Source organism: Haliaeetus albicilla, chromosome 13 (genome assembly GCF_947461875.1).
Source record: "Haliaeetus albicilla chromosome 13, bHalAlb1.1, whole genome shotgun sequence".
In the NCBI taxonomy this organism is placed as follows: Eukaryota; Metazoa; Chordata; class Aves; order Accipitriformes; family Accipitridae; genus Haliaeetus; species Haliaeetus albicilla.
This window is the reverse complement of record NC_091495.1, coordinates 21617268-21634479: the sequence shown is the minus strand read 5'-3', so window position 1 is coordinate 21634479 and position 17212 is coordinate 21617268. Positions and strand designations below refer to the sequence as shown.

At 39.6% G+C, this 17212-nt stretch overlaps 1 protein-coding gene across 2 annotated transcripts in view; it reads left to right on the top strand.

The window, feature by feature from the left end:
- Positions 1–206: 206 nt before the first annotated feature.
- ZFAND3 (zinc finger AN1-type containing 3) overlaps positions 207–17212 on the top strand; it is a 143309-nt gene continuing 126303 nt past the window's right edge. Inside the window, exon 1 of one of the 2 annotated variants that reach the window (XM_069800379.1) lies at positions 207–564. In XM_069800379.1, coding sequence (XP_069656480.1) covers positions 494–564 — 71 coding nt within the window. In that variant the 5' untranslated portion in view covers positions 207–493. The remainder of the gene's footprint in view (positions 565–17212) is intronic. The other variant, XM_069800380.1, reaches the window with a different exon arrangement.

Sequence of the window (17212 nt, the reverse complement as noted above, 5' to 3'; positions counted from 1 at the left end):
ACAGAGAAGTTCGTTCCCTTCTCGAGTCTATGGGCGCCTTTCAAACTTGCTTCTTTCCTAGTTCCCGCCCCCGATCTAACCCAACTTCCCCCCAGGATGGGCTATGGTATATGCCACTCCCAGCTGATCCGGCGGCTTGGCGAAACCATCCCGCTCAGGACAGGGGGAGGCAAGGCGCCGGAGGCGGGGGGGGGGAGACACACGCATTGTTGAGTCAGGGGCCGAGCGGCGGGGGAGGGCGGGCGCGCGCCGCTGCGACAGCGGGGTCGTCACAGAAACCGTCGGGCGGGAGGGGACCCGCGGCAGAGAGCTCCGCGTCCCCGCTCCTCTGCGGGCTCGGCCGGTAGGGCGCGGCCGCCCCCCTCCCCTCCGCTCCCTTCCCCCTCCTCCTCAGTGGTCGCGCCCGGCTCCAGCTGACCGGCCTGGAATCCCGGCTGGGAGCCCCGCGCCCCCCCCGCTCGCCGCTGCCGCCGCCCTGCGCACCGGCCCCACCATGGGAGACGCCGGCAGCGAGCGCAGCAAGGCGCCCAGCCTGCCACCGCGCTGCCCCTGCGGCTTCTGGGGGTAAGCGAGGCCCGAGGGCGAGGAGGGGGCTGGGCTGGAGCCGGCCCGGCCTGGCCCGCCGCGGGGGGGGGGGGCGGGCAGCGAGGCGAAGGGCGAGGCGGCGGGGGGCCGCGGCCGGGCGGGGGCAGGGCCCGGGCCTGGCCTGGCCTGGCCTGGCCTGGCCTGGCCTGGCCTGGCCTGGCGGGCAGGCCGGCCGGCCGGGGCGCCGGGCCAGGTCGTAGCCCTGGGCTCAGGCCTGTCACGGGAGCCGAGCCCGCAGCTCGCCCCGGGGTGGGGACGGCTGCTGGCCCCTGCCAGGCGGGCCGCAGGGGGTGCCCGCTGGGGGAGAGGGGTGTCCCCCTGCCTCCCGGCGTGTGGCGGAGTGTGCCGCGTCCCGGGGGGCTCGGGCGGGGGTGGCGGCGGCTCCTGGCTTGCAGGCAGCGGGTGACCCGGGGGCGGGGGAAAGGTGTCTGCCTTGCCCACCGGGCGCGGAGGGGGGCGGCCTGTCCGCGAGCGGCGGCCCCGCGGCCTTCCCGGCATCTCGGCGGGGGGAGGCCCGCTCGCTTCCCCAGGCACACAGGTTTGTGGAGCGGCTGCCCCTCCTTCGGGGCTGCGGGGAGGGGGGGGGCAGGCGGCTACGGGCTGCGCTCCGGGGCCTGCCTTTAGCTCCTCATAGGCGCAGATGAGGAATGCGGGCCCTTGGCTGCCCGGCTGGGTGTCCTGCAGCGCGGTGCTTGACACATCCCTGCCCCGCGCCCGGGAACGGGGAGCTCTTGCTGCTGTTCGGGCAGGGCAGCGTCGCCAATGAAGGAAAAAGGCTAAGGACAAAAATATACGACTTTCTCCACCTTATGAAGGCAGGGAGGTTCATAATAGATAAGGTCCAGGTTAGCTGTTAGCTGATCCCCTTTTAGAAAGGAGGAAGTAGGGTCATTCCTGTTTGCCAAAGGTGGAAAAAAAAGTAGGGCTGTTCCTTGCTAAACTCCTGTCACCTCTAGGGTCATGTCTGTTGAAGATGTTTCTGTTGCTGATTTTATTTATTTATTTTTTTTAAATCAGATGTATCATGGCAGATGGTACACTGGCAGGTACACATGATCATAAAGTGTCTTTAATGTATGTCACAGAAACATTAGTCCCTAATGTTCTTATTTATGGAAAGTTCAGAGAATATGTGGCTAAATAGACTTTTGAGGGCCCGCCTGAGATTTGCGGTTGTCTATGATTGTACCTTCTTGGGATTTATGTCATACAATTTAAGGTACTCCGGCGAAGTGGAGGCTGAGAGAAAAGAGATGCAATAAGAGTGATTTAGTGATGTCACTGTACATTTGGTTGGTTTATTGGAGTGGCAGGATTTTAAATGAAATCCCATTTCTGAGTTATGACAGAAGCCTGAACTGCAACAAATGCCATGGCCCTGTTGGGAGTGATCTTGCAAGACAGACTATAAATATACAGTAAATTATTTTATTTATTTTTGTTTTGTTAGGCTCCCATATTTGGCCCTCATGTTTTGTGTAATGTAGTGGAAGGCAAGTTGCTGCTATCTCTAATGTAGGGTACTGACTTCTGTAACATGATACTGATGCAAAAGGAGAGTTGCAGAAAGTTGAAAGTGAACTTTTTCTTTGGGCTGAACTTCTTGGCTAGTTCAGCGTGTTGTGATAATGAGAAGAGAATCTGGTGCTTCGTGTTCAAGGATCCGCTTAGTGGTGATAGGAGGCTCTCAAGAAAACCCATTTCCTTTAAAACTGCTAATTTTTTTTAAATATGTTTCCCTTGCACAAGCAGCTATCCAAACGGTATTTTTTTTTGCCTTTTTTTTTTTTTTTTTGCCTTAGGGTATCATCCATGCAGTAGTGTTTCTTGTAAGATATTTTTGAAAGACAGCACTGTGGAAAAAAGCTTACTTTCTCCACCAGTACAGTGAATAAACTAATATGTTTTTCAGTTTCTTTTAAGTGTCTGCCAGGTACATTTCAATACGCAGTGACAAACTACATATCTGTTTTTTCACGTAAAAAAACCCAAACAAAACCCAACAAAACCCAAAACTGTGCTGTCAGCTTCCAGAGTTTGACGGTTTGTTTTACTTCTCGGTCCTGAGGAAAATTAAGTGTCTTCCTGTCCCTGCGTACCTAGGTCTTGCTAGTGCTTGAAAAGATTGGCTGGTAAATCTGCATAGCCATGCCCTTCTAGTGAAGTTGCATTGGCAGGAGTACTTAAGGGGTTACAGTTTTATACCAACTTTCTGAAGAAAGTAAATCCTGATAGCAAAAAGAGTTATATGCATCTGAAGTTGGAATTCTGCTGCTCTAGATGTCAGCTAGGATTATTACCAGCAACATGTCTTAAGACAGAGTCATATCTGTGACTTTCATGTCACTTTTATATGTCTATTAAGTGACATTTTGGAATAACAGAACTGTATTTGCTGTTTATCTGCAGGACATTTAAGGCTATGAAAAGTTCTGAAACTTGTAATTTAATGTAGTAGTTTCCATGAAATTTGTAAATAAAGTAACATAGAGGAATAATGTTGCTTTATGTTTCCTGGTCCCCATTGGTCCAATGATTGAGAATCCTTTCACAGTTGTTCTTCAGTGAGCCTGAACCATGTAGGTAGCAGAACAACTCAGTGTCAGTGGGTCAGAAAATAAGGTCTAGATTTTGCCAAGTATAAAAGATGGTGGTTTTTTTGTTTGTTTGTTTGTTTTTATTGATTGATTTTATGTAATGCTTAGCCAGGACTGTTTGCTGCAAGATGCACACTTTCTCCAGTAATCCACAAAGATAGGAAACATTGCGGAAAATACTGAAAGAACCATTAAAATTGAAGTAAGCTGTGGGTTTCTGGGCTAAAACTTGCCTACTGGTGAACAGTGATAGAAGTAGCTCCTGAGATGCATGTTGATAGTGGTGGCATGCAAAGAGATTACAGGAGAAGACTGGTATGTACTACTGCATTAAAGTTGGAGGCGTGGTTCTTTTAAAATACTTGGTTTTATATTAGAAATTCAGATCCTGTAGGTTTCAAGAATCTCTAGTGACTGGAAAACTACTAAACTCTTGATGTTTCAAGATCTAAGAGACTGAAAAATGAACAGCTGAGAGAAGAGACTTCAGTGACACTGTTCAGAACTTCTGAGACGTCTGCTTAAGGTCAATGGCTAACGTTAGCTTACCTTTTGTTGAAGATGATGGAATCCATCCTTAAATCTTCTGCAGACTTGCCCTTCTTTTTAGAACATCCAGTCTGTCATTTCTGCTCAAGTAAAGTTCAAATGGAGCACTGAGATGATCTTTATATTTTACAAAATCATTTCAGTTACCCAGATAATCTCGACTGGGAAACCTCTCATCTGTATTCATGTTTTGTGTGAATTTCTCATAAAACTTACTGTCTGGAAATATTTTGCTCCCCTTTCTTCCTATTTTTAGATCTTAAACTTCAGTCAGTTGCAGCTATCTTGCTTTTTATTGAAATAATCTTAGTGTACAAAGATTGGAAGGGGTGCAGTATGCAAGTTATTTTAGGTTACTTCATCTAGAGTTTATGTTATGCTTAACTTCTCATTCTTATGATCTGGAAAAATTCTTTCTTCTTTTCTTGATTAGCAGACCATGTAATGTTGGGTTTTTTTCTAAGACTAGTGGACAGGTCTTATGAGGAGCGGCTGAGGGAACTGGGGCTGTTTAGTCTAGAAAAGAGGAGGCTGAGGGGAGACCTTATAGCTCTCTACAACTACCTGAAGGGGGGTTGTAGTGAGGTGGGTGCTGGGCTCTTCTGTCAGGTGGCTGGAGATAGGACGAGAGGAAATGGCCTCAAGTTGAGGCAAGGGAGATTTAGGTTAGATATTAGGAAAAATTTCTTTACTGAGAGGGTTGTCAGACATTGGAATGGGCTGCCCAGGGAAGTGGTTGAGTCACCATCCCTGGAGATATTAAAAAAGTGAGTGGACAGGGTACTTCAGGACCTGGTTTAGTGGGCACGGTTAATGGTTGGACTCGATGATCTTGAAGGTCTTTTCCAACCTAAATGATTCTATGATTTCAGTAACCTGGTTCACTTTATGGTATATATAAAATCTTCAGCTCTAAGTTACTAAATACATGAAGATACTACTATATGTATATATTCCAGTTAAGCCATTTTGCTTTTTAGAGATGAGGCATGATTCTTTAATGAACTACATGTTGGCAGCTCCCCATTGGCTTTTACAGGACTCCACGAAGGTTTCACTTGTGTATAGCTCATCAAAGGGCTGGGGCTTTTACTGTTAAATGGTTATATGCATAGGTGAAACTTGTAAGCTAAAATACTCCTTGGCTGCTAGAAGCATGTACTGTGAAAGAGTATGTCAGAGAGGGTAATAGTTTTACAATTCTACTTGTACTGCGGTGACTACTGCTTATTTTTCTTATGGTCCAGACTGATACCATACAATTGCATTCAGTGCCTTAGAACCAGAAAAGAAGGAAGTATGTTAATAGACGTAAAACAAATGAATTCCATTCTTGAAATGGTGGCAGCCAGCAGGAAGTTGATTAAAAACACAGTATGATTAGTTTCATCTCATCTTATTTCTGGCAACTATAAGGTACTGTAGTCAGCTAAATCTGATGGCAATATTGTTTGAGAACATGCCAGCAGGGGTTTTGCAGAATGTTACTATTTGTTCTGCCTTTCTCTGACACTGCATGCATCATATGTGTGATGAGACATTGTGCCCCAAGCATTCTGTGCAGGCCCAATCCAGAGTCTGGATTTTCCGGTCACTTATGTATCATCAGGTCCTTGCCATGCCAATCTGGCTCTTTTCTCAATTTTGTTTACTAATATTAAACATTTGATCAAATGGTGAATCATTTAATATAAGCATGATTAGTTTGTGACTGTGTATCACCAAAGCTTGCTTTTAACTTCTAAACAAATAATGACTATATATATATATGCCATTAAGAAGCCTCTTCTCTGGTTAGTCTTTTCCTTCCTTTTTTTGGTGATTACAGCTGTTCATTCCATATGAACTCTCAGTGACTGTCCTTTTAATAAATACTTTCTAATCTCATAGGCTCTGTAGGTCATCGTGAATGCATAATGCCTTCATAAACCTAATTTTGCTTTAACCACTGTTGAAACTTCACATAGATGTTCCTAAATGAGGCTTGAATAAGCTGTTGAAATATATACCTTTCCCTCTGAGAATTAGTTTTCACTGGTCTTGTATCATGCAGTTCCTTAGGCAGGCTTTCACTTACTCTGGTAAGCTTTGATTCAGATGCTAGAATAAGCAGTGAATCTGTGGGTTTATCCAAAACAACGTATGCACTGCCAAACAAGTTATTGTTTGTTAGACCTCAGTATTAACTGGGGACTTTGAGTGAATAGTGAGCAGTGAGGATCGAATAAGGTGCTTTGGGGTGGCTGTGTGTGGGTAGTGCTGTCTGAGGGGCAGGGTTTCTTTGCAGTTATTCGATGATCAGAAATGTTAGTTGTTTTCTCTAAAGTGATAAATTGATTTAAATCAATAAATTAATGACACTTATGTTTTAGGAAGGCTAATTCTTACTACCTTGTATAAGACCTACACCATTTTTTTGCGAGTAAGATAAAAGCTTGTTTGCTTTTATTTATTACAAATGTTTATAGGCCATCTATCACAGGAAACTAGTTCGTTGGGCTAAAGTAATTAATTTGCCTGCTGTGGACCGTGTACTCTGTTTTGGTATTAGGTTAAGACTAAAGATACTTGAATATTGTATTTTTTTTTGTTACGCATGCATGAACTTATTTAATACTCCGTCAAATCTTTGGGTAAAAGAACTTGAAGCAGTTTGTAGTTAAACTATCATTAACTGCTGTAACACATCTGCTCGTGTGTTGCACAACAGAAGTGTCAAATTATTTAACTGGCAGAAAGGGAGAGTCTCATGAGGAATTGATTTATTTACAAGTTTTCCTAGGAACTGCTACAGAGAATGATAGCAGGCACTGGAGAGACGCTGAAATTCTTTGCTTGGATCTTAATTTTATAAGATATTGAGAATTATGAGATGTAGAGAAGGTTCTATCTGAGGAGAGAGTGGTGGTGGGGAATTGAACTTTGTCATGTTCCCTGCTTGAATAAGAATATCCAGAATAAAGAATGATAAATTGTGACATTCTTGTGATTTCCCTCAGTCATAATACAACTAGAAGAGCACCTCAACTGAAGTCAAAAGATAGAATTTTTTTTCACTCTTTTGAACAGTGAGCAGTCGCCTCCTGCAAACGCAGTTGCAAGGTACCACATATTGGATCAGGGCTAAGTTTTCTGTTTGCTGCAGAAGCTTACCTTTAGGAATGGGGGTTATTGGCACTCGAAGTAAAAGCAGATGAACTGGATTTAATACTTTAACTGTAATAAGCTTTTTTCTAGGAATGTGAAAACAATGCTTTCTTTTGCAGTGCTTAGTAGAACAGACAAAACAGAAAGGAGATTTTGTTATTTAATGAAAAACAGCTGTTCTGGATCAGAACAAAGATGCATCCAGCCCTGTTTCTGATTTGGGTGATAAGTGATGCCGAAGTAAGGACAGAGCAAGCATGCAGTGATGCTTATCTTGGTATACCTCCTTTGCTTCTGGCAGTCTGACATAAGGTTGTCCTCTCTTTTATAGATTTATGGCTTAGTAGGTCTTACCTATTTTTTTATGAATTTACATAATGTCTTGGTGAATCCATGTGTACTCTTGACCCCTCACAACATCCTGCAGCAAGTAGTTCCATAATTTAACCATTTGCTTTATGGAAAAAAAAAGTAATTGATTTTGTTTCCTTTAATCTTGCTGTGTGATAATTCTAAAGAGTGAATAAATTCAAACAGCTGGTGTATGAGGGTGTTTTGTTTAAGAAGATCCAAAAATATGCCTGCTTGATTAAAAATGTCTGTTCACTTCTTCAGTGAAGCCAGAATTTGTGCAAACAAAACAAAACCAAAACTTGCTTAAACCATGAATTTATTCAAAATCTTTATATAAAATGTTTTAGAAATATTTTCTAATTGTAGATGGATGCTGTGCTAATTATAGACAGACGTATCCAGCACCTTTTAATCTAACTGTAACTTCCTCATCAGTCAGAATGAAATTCAGTGTCATAGCTGCTGCTCCTACAAGTGGAAACGAACAAGAAAGTTGTAGATTGTGTGCTGTTTTTTGAAGCTTGGAGGAGTTAAAAGTTACTGTGTCTAGGTCACCTCCCAGGTTTCTTTCTATCTTCCTGTCGGTCAGTACCTTCTTCATGTCTTCTGTAAAGTGTGATTAGTTGAAGGTATTGTGATTTGGGCATTGCTAATGATTATTCCACAGTTAGTGCTACAAAATACCTGTCTTAATGCTAATTAGTAAAATGTTCAATGTTGTATGGTAGCATAGATATGTTGTGTTTTGTATAGTTTCATTTTATTGAATGTGCTTTGGGTTCTCAAAAGTTTCTAATGGTAAGTCCAGTCTGTTAGAGGGTTATAATATAGGTATCAGTTTTAAGGAAATACTACTGCTGTTTTTAGTTGCATAAATTTTAACCACTTCAACATCAAACTTCCACAAAAGTGGTAATGTTGTTGCTGCATGTTAGGCTTGGAGAGCTGTTGAAGTCTTGAATTAACGGAAGCATCATGACCTGGTATTTCCTTTAAGGTGTTGAAATCAGTGACGCAAAGCATTAACTTGAGAGAATGATCCTTGATGGATATATTAACTGGAGTTGTTTAGTTTTGACTTGAATATTTTCACTAACATGCTATGCCAATTATTACTGGATTTTTATTTTAAATTAGAAATTTGTGCATATAAATAGACATAAGTTTCTTTAGAGGCAGTTGGTATGAATGATGAATGTGATATATTTTCTCAGCAAAATATTGCTTACATTCTTTGAAATTTAAAATGTCACTGTGCTCCTGTATGTCCTCAAATATGCAACCTTGACTGACTAACTTTGTATCTTACAGTGTTATCAGAAATGTCTTGTGAATGTTTTTGGACAGTATTTGATCTTGATTATGTTGAAGCCCTTATTTGGATTTCAGAGATAAACTTCATATTCAGTTTAAGCTGGTAAATTACATTGATCTGTTCTCCCTTTTTTTTGTCTCCTCTTTTGCTCAAATGGGAGAAATCCTTCCTGTCTATTTAGTATAGGCAGGGCATGGAGTCCCTTCTCTGGTTTTGGAAGAAGAATTAAAAATCGGGCAATAGCTGCAGCATGAATTGACTCCTCTAGACATCAGATTTGTGAAGGAACTTAGATCAGAGTGGTTGCAGATATTAGAAAGGCATCTTCTCAGGGCACTGAGAAGGCCACATAAGAAAATAGGATTGAGGACACTATATGCAGCGAATGCAAAATGATTCCAAAATTCTAAAAACCACTTTCTGAAAATGAAACCTTTGTGTGGATGGTGCCGATCAATGGTTTCAGACTGTGGAGATGACATTAACATACAGCAGAAGCGGGTTGGTGGTTTTAGGTTCTGCAAAAATGCCCAACCATTATCTTTTAATTTAAGATTTTGGTGTTACACTGTTTTGGTTTTTTTGTTGGTTTTTTTTTTTTAATAATGGGGATGGATCTTTTATTTGAATTGGTGAGAATTTTATATGCTTAAGGAGTGTGGGGTTTAAATTTTTTTTTTTAATACATTTTTTGAAATCTCATAGCTTGGAAGTCAAACAGTGAGTGTATTGTAATACATAGGTCCATTCACTCTAAATTATTCTTTACCTGTACTCAGGAAAATGTATTAATTGAAGAGTTTTAGTATTCCATGAGCTGGAGAAGGAAGATGTTTGCAGTTCCGTGTTCAATTTCTCTGTTAATAGCATCTGGGTAGTAGCATTGTGGTAAGTGCAGTACTTGCCTGTACAGAGAAGCTGAATTAGGAAATTGTTGATGGATTTTTACATTTAATCTATCCTCTGGGGTCTTCCCTGCAGCAAGGAATGCTGCCCTACATTATTTATGAAAGAACTGTAGGTATCCTATTCAATTCCTGCTGTTTAATTTGGCCAGCATATGCATGCTCTGAACTTGAACAATGTAGGTCAATAGGAGGAAGATAAATATCAGTTTCTAAATGTTGTAGTATTTTTATTAGTGGTTTAAGGGAATTTATTTTTTAAATTACTTTAATTGACATTATGTCCTTTAATAAACATACTTTGGCTAGTGTTGGATTTTTAGTGTTTGTTTGGTGTAAATTAAATAGACTAACTGGAAGTAATGAAAAATTTTGAATGGAGGTAAAAACTGGTTTTCCTAAAATAATTTTAATAAGCAGTCAGACAAACTGAGAGAAAAATAGGTGGTTTGATGATTACTGTCTTTAGTTTCTAGATCTTTAGTCTATGTAGTATGTGATGCTAGGTGAGTTGTTTAATTTGACGGCCTGTTTTATAATGTATATATTCAACTTCTGCTTGTTCGAATGTAGAAGTTCTATTTAATTCCTAAGCAGCTAAGGAAGGGGGAGAAGAAAGGAGCACAATAGATTGGAAGCAGTGTTTTAAAAAAAAGGCAGGCTGGTTCCATGATAACCTCCAAATTGTGCGCTTAGAAGAGCAGAGTCCAAAGTCATGTCCTCATTGACTTAATTGCTAAAACACAACCAGCCTTCACGATATGACTGCTACTGAGATCAGCCCTGTCACCATAACTGCAGCATTTTGATCTCTAATTATATGTTGTTAGTGGTGCCTCAGAGGAAGTTGCATATATAAAGTAGGCAAAATGCTGTCATTTAGCAAGAGTTCCTAGGTATTGGAAATTGTATTGTCCTTCTAACTGTTGATTAGATGCTATTTTGGTCCAGGATAATGTCAATATTAAGGAATCTAGTGTTTTGATAAATCAGTTAACTGTCTTTTGAAACTTTTCTTTAACAAGTATCCAATATTACTCAATGAACTGCATTTTTAGCTGGAGAAAGGTGACTCTTAGGTCAGGTGCTGCTGACACCAGTTTGCAAGAAGAGGCATTGGTGTCGGATGCAGTAATGCTTGTTCATTGTTTCATGTCCTAGTGTTACCTTTTTTTAGTAATCTCCTTCAGAGAACTAATGGACAATAACAGTTTCTAAAATTGTCTGTGTTGTTAAATGCTTGCTTATTCATGCAGATAGGTTTCAAGTGTTCCCCTGAATTGTTAATATGTTAATCAGTTTAAAATCTAATAATTCCTATTTTTAGAATCAACTTTTGACTGTATACTTTGAAGGAGTGAAAGCATTTTTAACTTGCTATGTTTCCATAACAGAGGTTCTTCCCAATTTTAATTTGCAAGCATGTTAGTCTAATTATTCAGATTTTAATAGGAAAAAAAAAATGATATGGAAAGCATCATGATTTAATTTTTTTTGAATGCTCAGAATTTTAGAAGATTTAAAATACGGTCATTCTTTGAAGCCACTGAAATCTTGTTTTTTCATTTTTACATAGATGTCTGGATGAACCATCAGCTGTGCTATGACTGATAAAGGGCTTTTAGGATTAATCCAGATATACTCAGTAACTTCCCTAGGTGTTAACTCATTTTTGAGCTTTCAAAAGAAAGCAGTTAACAATAGCATTTGAACACTTCAAATATCTTTTTTTCTTGGTGTTGGAGCTTTGTGATTAATACTTCATGGCAAAGTAACTGAAATTAAACTTACCTTGGAAATAATAATTAACTTAAGATGGAGCAAACTGACCCCTCATTTTATTTAAAAAAAGTGGACTAACTCTGCTGCTTGTAACTTGTGGTGTTGTCAAATACATGGAGTGTTCGTGATACTTCTAACATGCCTGTTTTAGAGTATATTTCTTTTCCAGAATTAGTTAGATGTTAGAATGTCACTATATATTCTTCTCATTTTGTCTGTAATTTAGCATTGGTTTTATTTTGGACACTGGGCACGTTCCTGTTTTAACTTTCCCTTGGGTACTGTGATTCCAAATATACAGACATTGTGCTCTAATGCTGATTTTTTTTTTTTAAATACATTTATTACAAGAGTTCAGAGACTATAAACCCATAAAGATAAGGGTAGTAGAGTGTTCCTTTTTTTTAAATAAAAGTCCCCTTCTTGGCATTTAAGTCTGGAGAGGATTTATTACTATTTCTGCTGCTGATGTACTGTGTGACAGTCGGTCCATGCTTTTCCCTTTCCATGTTTTCCTTCACTAGTGATTCATATATCACTTTTAATTCCACAGTGCTTTAGGAGTCTTGAATGAGAGACTTGGTAGCAAGGAGTATTTACAGCTTCTCCAGCTCTGTCCTTTAGAGAGAGGTGTTTGTTTTAAATCAGAACTTGCTCTAGGACAATATTGACCCATTGACATGTTGTTTCCAATGTTGTTCACGTAGAAGGAAGTGTTTGTGGTGGGTGGAGGAAGTATTTTTCAATCAGAAGAGTTGCTATGCAATTAGAAGAACAAGAACCACCTGCATTACACATCTGCAAATCTCAGGTGGTTTTGCAGTAATCTCTTGATGAAGATAGGACCCCATTATTATCCATTATTCTGTGATGCAGTCTCTCCGTTGACTATTAATGTTCTCGTGTGACTAATTCAGGAAAGACCAGAAATCTTTATGGTGAATAATTAACACTTCCTGTCCTGCTCAAGTGGCTTATAAAGATGGATTCAAAAGGTAAAAGAAAAACACAGTGATGTGTATCATTATATAGTAAAATAAACTGATGCATTATATCATTCTTTCAAAGTAAACTAAAATACTGGAAATTCCATCACTTACTGGCATAACGAGAACTCTAGCATTACAGGTTAGAATTCACGTGCCTCAGCTGTCATGTCTTCTGAAGTGCATCTGAAATTCAGATACTGAAATTACTGGTTGCTTTTGAAACTGCTGTAATTGGAAACCCAAACTAAATGGAACTAGACCAGTGCTTTGTGAAACCTAAGCCTGCAGCTTCCAGAGGTTGCTATAATTTTTTGGCTTCTTTTTTTTGTGTGTGCTTTGATTCCCGCCCCCCCCCCGCCCCCTTCAGGTTCCCAGCACACTGCTAGATGCTATTGAGATGGAAAGTGATTTAGCTGCTTTCTTATTAACATTATCTCTGTCCTTATTATTTCAGTTTGCTGATTTAGTAGTAGGTTTCTGACTACTGTTAGCAACATGTTTGTTGCAAACTTGAATACAGAAGTGCTTTTAAGTAGTCTTTGTGTTGAAATTTTGTGGGGATTTTAATTTTTTTTACATATATATACACACACAAAACTTCAATTTCTTTGCAACTTTGATACAGAATTATAAAAACTGAAATGGCTTCTTCTGTGGCACTCGCGGATGGATTGTGTAGCTAATGACACTAGCACAGAAGAATGCTCATATGTGTTTTTCAATTTTCAGGATGAAAACAGCTGTAAAAGAAATGTTTTCTGTTTGAACATGACTGACTAACTATTCTAATAGTATTTTTCTTGGTATGAATGTCATAAAAATAACATTAGATATAATCTTGATTTTTTTTTAATTGTTTTGAGGACTACTTAAGGCCAGTCAACCAATGAATACTTTAGTCAATTTATGGTCCAAATGGATTTGTACTCTTTTTAAGGTTATGCAGGACAAATTCTGAAGGTGGGTGTTACATTTTTAGTAGCACAACTGAGTACCTAGTTTGGAAAAAGTAGACCAGCTTTTGGAGGCACAGGCTTTTCTTCAGTAAATGGGGAAGCTGCTCTACTACTTCTAAGTATATACCTAGATAGTACCTCTGTGCCCAAAATCAGTCTTGCCTATATCCTTAGGTCATCATGGCTGCAACAAAACTACTACTAGGACGTGAAAGACAGGTGTCTTCTACCAGCTAGCTGGACAGACAGCCTGAGTTAATGTTTCTGTATGTTTGTTTTCAGCTGTTTACTTGTGGATATTGTTCAGAAACCACTGTTTCTGCTAAAATCATGTGGCACAATATGCAGCAAACACTGAATGTGGTGTTATCCTTACTACAAAAGATATAAGCTGCTAGTTCAATTTGTACCATCTAAAGATAGCTACAGATGTGTTTAATTTGATTCTAGTTAAATTAGTTGAGTGTAAACATTTTCTTTGAAAGGGTATAGGTAGCATTTTACCTTCCCATAACAGAACAAAACCATCTATGTAAATGGACTTGAGAAAAATTATGCTTAGAGCGCTAAAAATCCAAAATTTTCATCTGCCAGTCTACTGTTTGCAGGGGGTAAATTAAGTAAAAGTGTTGAGAAGTAAAGGAGCAAGAAAACAATGTACCTGAATTTCATAATTTACATATTTGCTATTCATTAGTTTCATAGTTGGGGACACTTTTTTTTTTAAATATATTTTGTTACCTGCCACTTAATTTCCCAGACTGCTGTGGTGCTTTGGTGAAGGTGGAGAGTGAGAGAAGATTGTGTGGTCCCCTTTCAGAAGGGGCCTTCCATGATTAAAGAATGCAGCTGAAGAAGGTGCAGAGATGTATGATTAAAAGCTTAAAGTCAAGCAGAATCACGGACACATTAATTTTTCTTTCTTTTATTTTGTTTTTCTTGGAGACTAGAGATGACTGAAGAGTTATGGGCTGATACTGCTGCTTGCTTGCTTGCTTGATTTTTAAAACTCCTTTTATCTCCTGCTTCTGTTTAGGATTCAACATTAATTTGACATGGTTAATGAAGCAGTAGAGTTGCAGTTTGCAGCTGCAGCCTGTCACAGTGGTTAGGTAGTTAAAACTTGCTTGTTCTCCTTGTGTACTGAGAAGGTTACACATAGCTTGGATGAGAGTTCAGGATGAGGTAATGCTACGGGGCTCATTTTTATTGCCTGCTGTTAATGATCACTCTGTGCTTGGTTACCGTGCCTTTGCCTAAGATTACCTTCAGAAGTGCATGAAGAGCTGATCTAACGAAAGAGCCTTTGCTGTTTGCTGTGCATGCATGCAAATGAAATGTTTAACTTGGCCCTGATTTCCTACTGTCTGAATTAAATCTGTCCCTTCAGTCTTGATTAGTAGAGGAAAGTAAGTTGAGGGTTGTTTCCACACTTGCTCTGTATTATTTCAAAATTGGAAAATGATGAGGGTAACATAATGGTTTCTGAGTGCTGATACCCTTGTTTTTGTTCCTGTAAATAAATCTAGGCTGTCTACTTTAAACACTTACAAAATAGTAAAAGCTACCCTGTGAAAATGACAACTGTGAAGATTACAGTTTGCGTTTGCATTAATCTGGATCACCAAAGATGGAAAAGCCAAAATACCAGTCTGTGTAAAGGTTTCCTTCTCCTGTCACAGGATGAAGGATGTGGGATGAAGGATTTTTTTTTTTTCTCTAAATGTTTAAAACCCTTGAACTTTAAAGCAAAACGTGCATGCTGAATTCTTTCCACCCTGGTAATTGAAATACAATTGCCTGAGACCTGGGAAGTGTGCCGTGTGAAGTAGGAGAAAGGCACAATGCATTAAGTAGGGGGTCTTGTCCCAACTTTACATCTGACTCCCTTTCTGAAAAGTGCTATTCTCTGCCCTGTGATCTACCAAACAGCCCATGCAGCAGCTCATATCTCATGGCTAGATGACCAGTACTAACTTAGTGGAGAAAAGTGAGCTACCTGTACAGCTGGTCTACACTGCCCTCTGCAGTAGTTGCAGTCTTACTTAGGGGTCTTTCACTTGAAGAGCAGTGGAATAAGAGTTCCTGACAGTGAGCTTTCAAGGCACAACATGAGAAAGGCCATCACAAACTTCTGCACTCAGGAATTAATTTAGACTGTGACAAAACTTTGAAGGAGGTGGGAAGGGTGAAGCACATTCACATTTTGTTTATTCCTTTAGTTTCCTTGCTACCTTTTCTTCTAAGTCCTCACATGCAGAAAAGAAAAAAGAGGTATTTTTATTTTTGTCAGGGAATAAAACTTAACAGTTTTGGGTGACCTTGTTCTCTCGGTCCTCCAGCCGTTAAATTTTAGATCTGCTGTACTTGCGTAAATAAAGGCTTTAGTCATAAATTTATAAGGAAAATGTCAAGCGGCTGGGCACAGAATTTGATCTATCTTGTTAATTATGTAGACTCTGCAAAATTCTCCACATACTGCTTAAAACTCTTACTCTTTTTAGAAGAAAGCTCACTGCTTATGTGCAATTGTATTACGACAAAGCAAGGTACACATTATAGAATGCTAAATACCAGTACTTTCTACAATTTTAGTTTAGATGTTGAAGGAGTAAGTAGCATATTGGGGGGTAATGTTTAAGATGTTTGAGAGATCCTGATAATTTATTTACTTAAAACAGACTGCTAATGGACTTCATGTAGTTCAGCAGAGTAAGCTAGTGCTTATCTTGGATTAATTGTATGAATTAACAGAACTTGCATGTTTAAAATGCAAGTGGACTGATGTAGGTCAAGCTAGTTAAATTTGGGAGCTTAGATTTGTGGGTCGCTGATTAACTCAACAGATTGGTTATGTCAAAGTTGTTTCCAAACAAGACTTATTGCTGTTGATAGCATGTTTGATTATTAAGCTAAATTGTTAACTATAACCCCCCTGTGATTTAGCATGCATAGTGCTTACTTAGTTGCATTTCTCATTAGTTAGATGCTGAGAGGAGATGAGATTAGCAGGCTTTATTTATGTTTTTGGCAGATTATTGTATAAGGCTTTCTTGTACTTCTTAGCACTGCTAAGATTATAAAATTAATAGGAAGCCTTCTACTTGTTTCTTTGAGCTTTATGTGATTTGTTATTATTTGTAAGTGCTAGCCATGTATACCTTGCTTTGCAGAGCTGCCACAGAGGGACTGAAATACAAGATGAATACATTTTTCATTAAAACTTTGATTTTACTAAACCTAAATTTGGAACAGCAATCATATGAAAATATTTATTTGTACTTTAGAGACACAAAGAGCCCCCTAAACTGGACAAATAATTTATCAAGTTGACATTATGTGAAATTGTCAACTGTTAATAAATGAGTATTCTGCACTAGTATAGTTCAAAATCCTAAAATGGAATTGCTTCCCAAAGTAATTGGGTAAAAGAAGTGTGATACAACACAGACCAGGAAATACCTGAGGCTAGTAGAGGTACAAATGAGTTCAGCTACAAAAGTGTAGTTATAAAGTTGGCAAAAATGCATAGAAAATTGAAAACCAAGTTATTTGTTATCTTACTGCAAGCATAAAGGGAGATTTATACATGGAAGGTTTGTATGGGGAATGCTAAATACTCTCCGCTGGGTATGTCACTTGTTACTTACAGGAGCAAAATTTGAATGGTGACTGTATGAGAGCAGAGGGCAGGGCTGCTCATACACTGTACAACCCATGGGTAGTCATTTGAACTAAATTCCGGAGGAAGCGCAGAACAGCTTTTTATTGCAGTGGATGGGTACTATCAAACTCCAGCTTTGGGGGACAAACAGTAAGAAAGGACTCGAATTTCATTTAACCTCTCATCTGTCATTAAGACGAGTGAGGATGATACTGGAATGTGTAAGGCTGAAAGATTTGTGAGAAAAATAGCTAAAACTTGTTTCTCCACCTTGGAGCATGAAAATGAAAAAAATTAAGTTACATCGATAGGATAGAGATCATGAATCCAATGGACATATTCAGCCTAGAGAGTATACAATCACAGCTT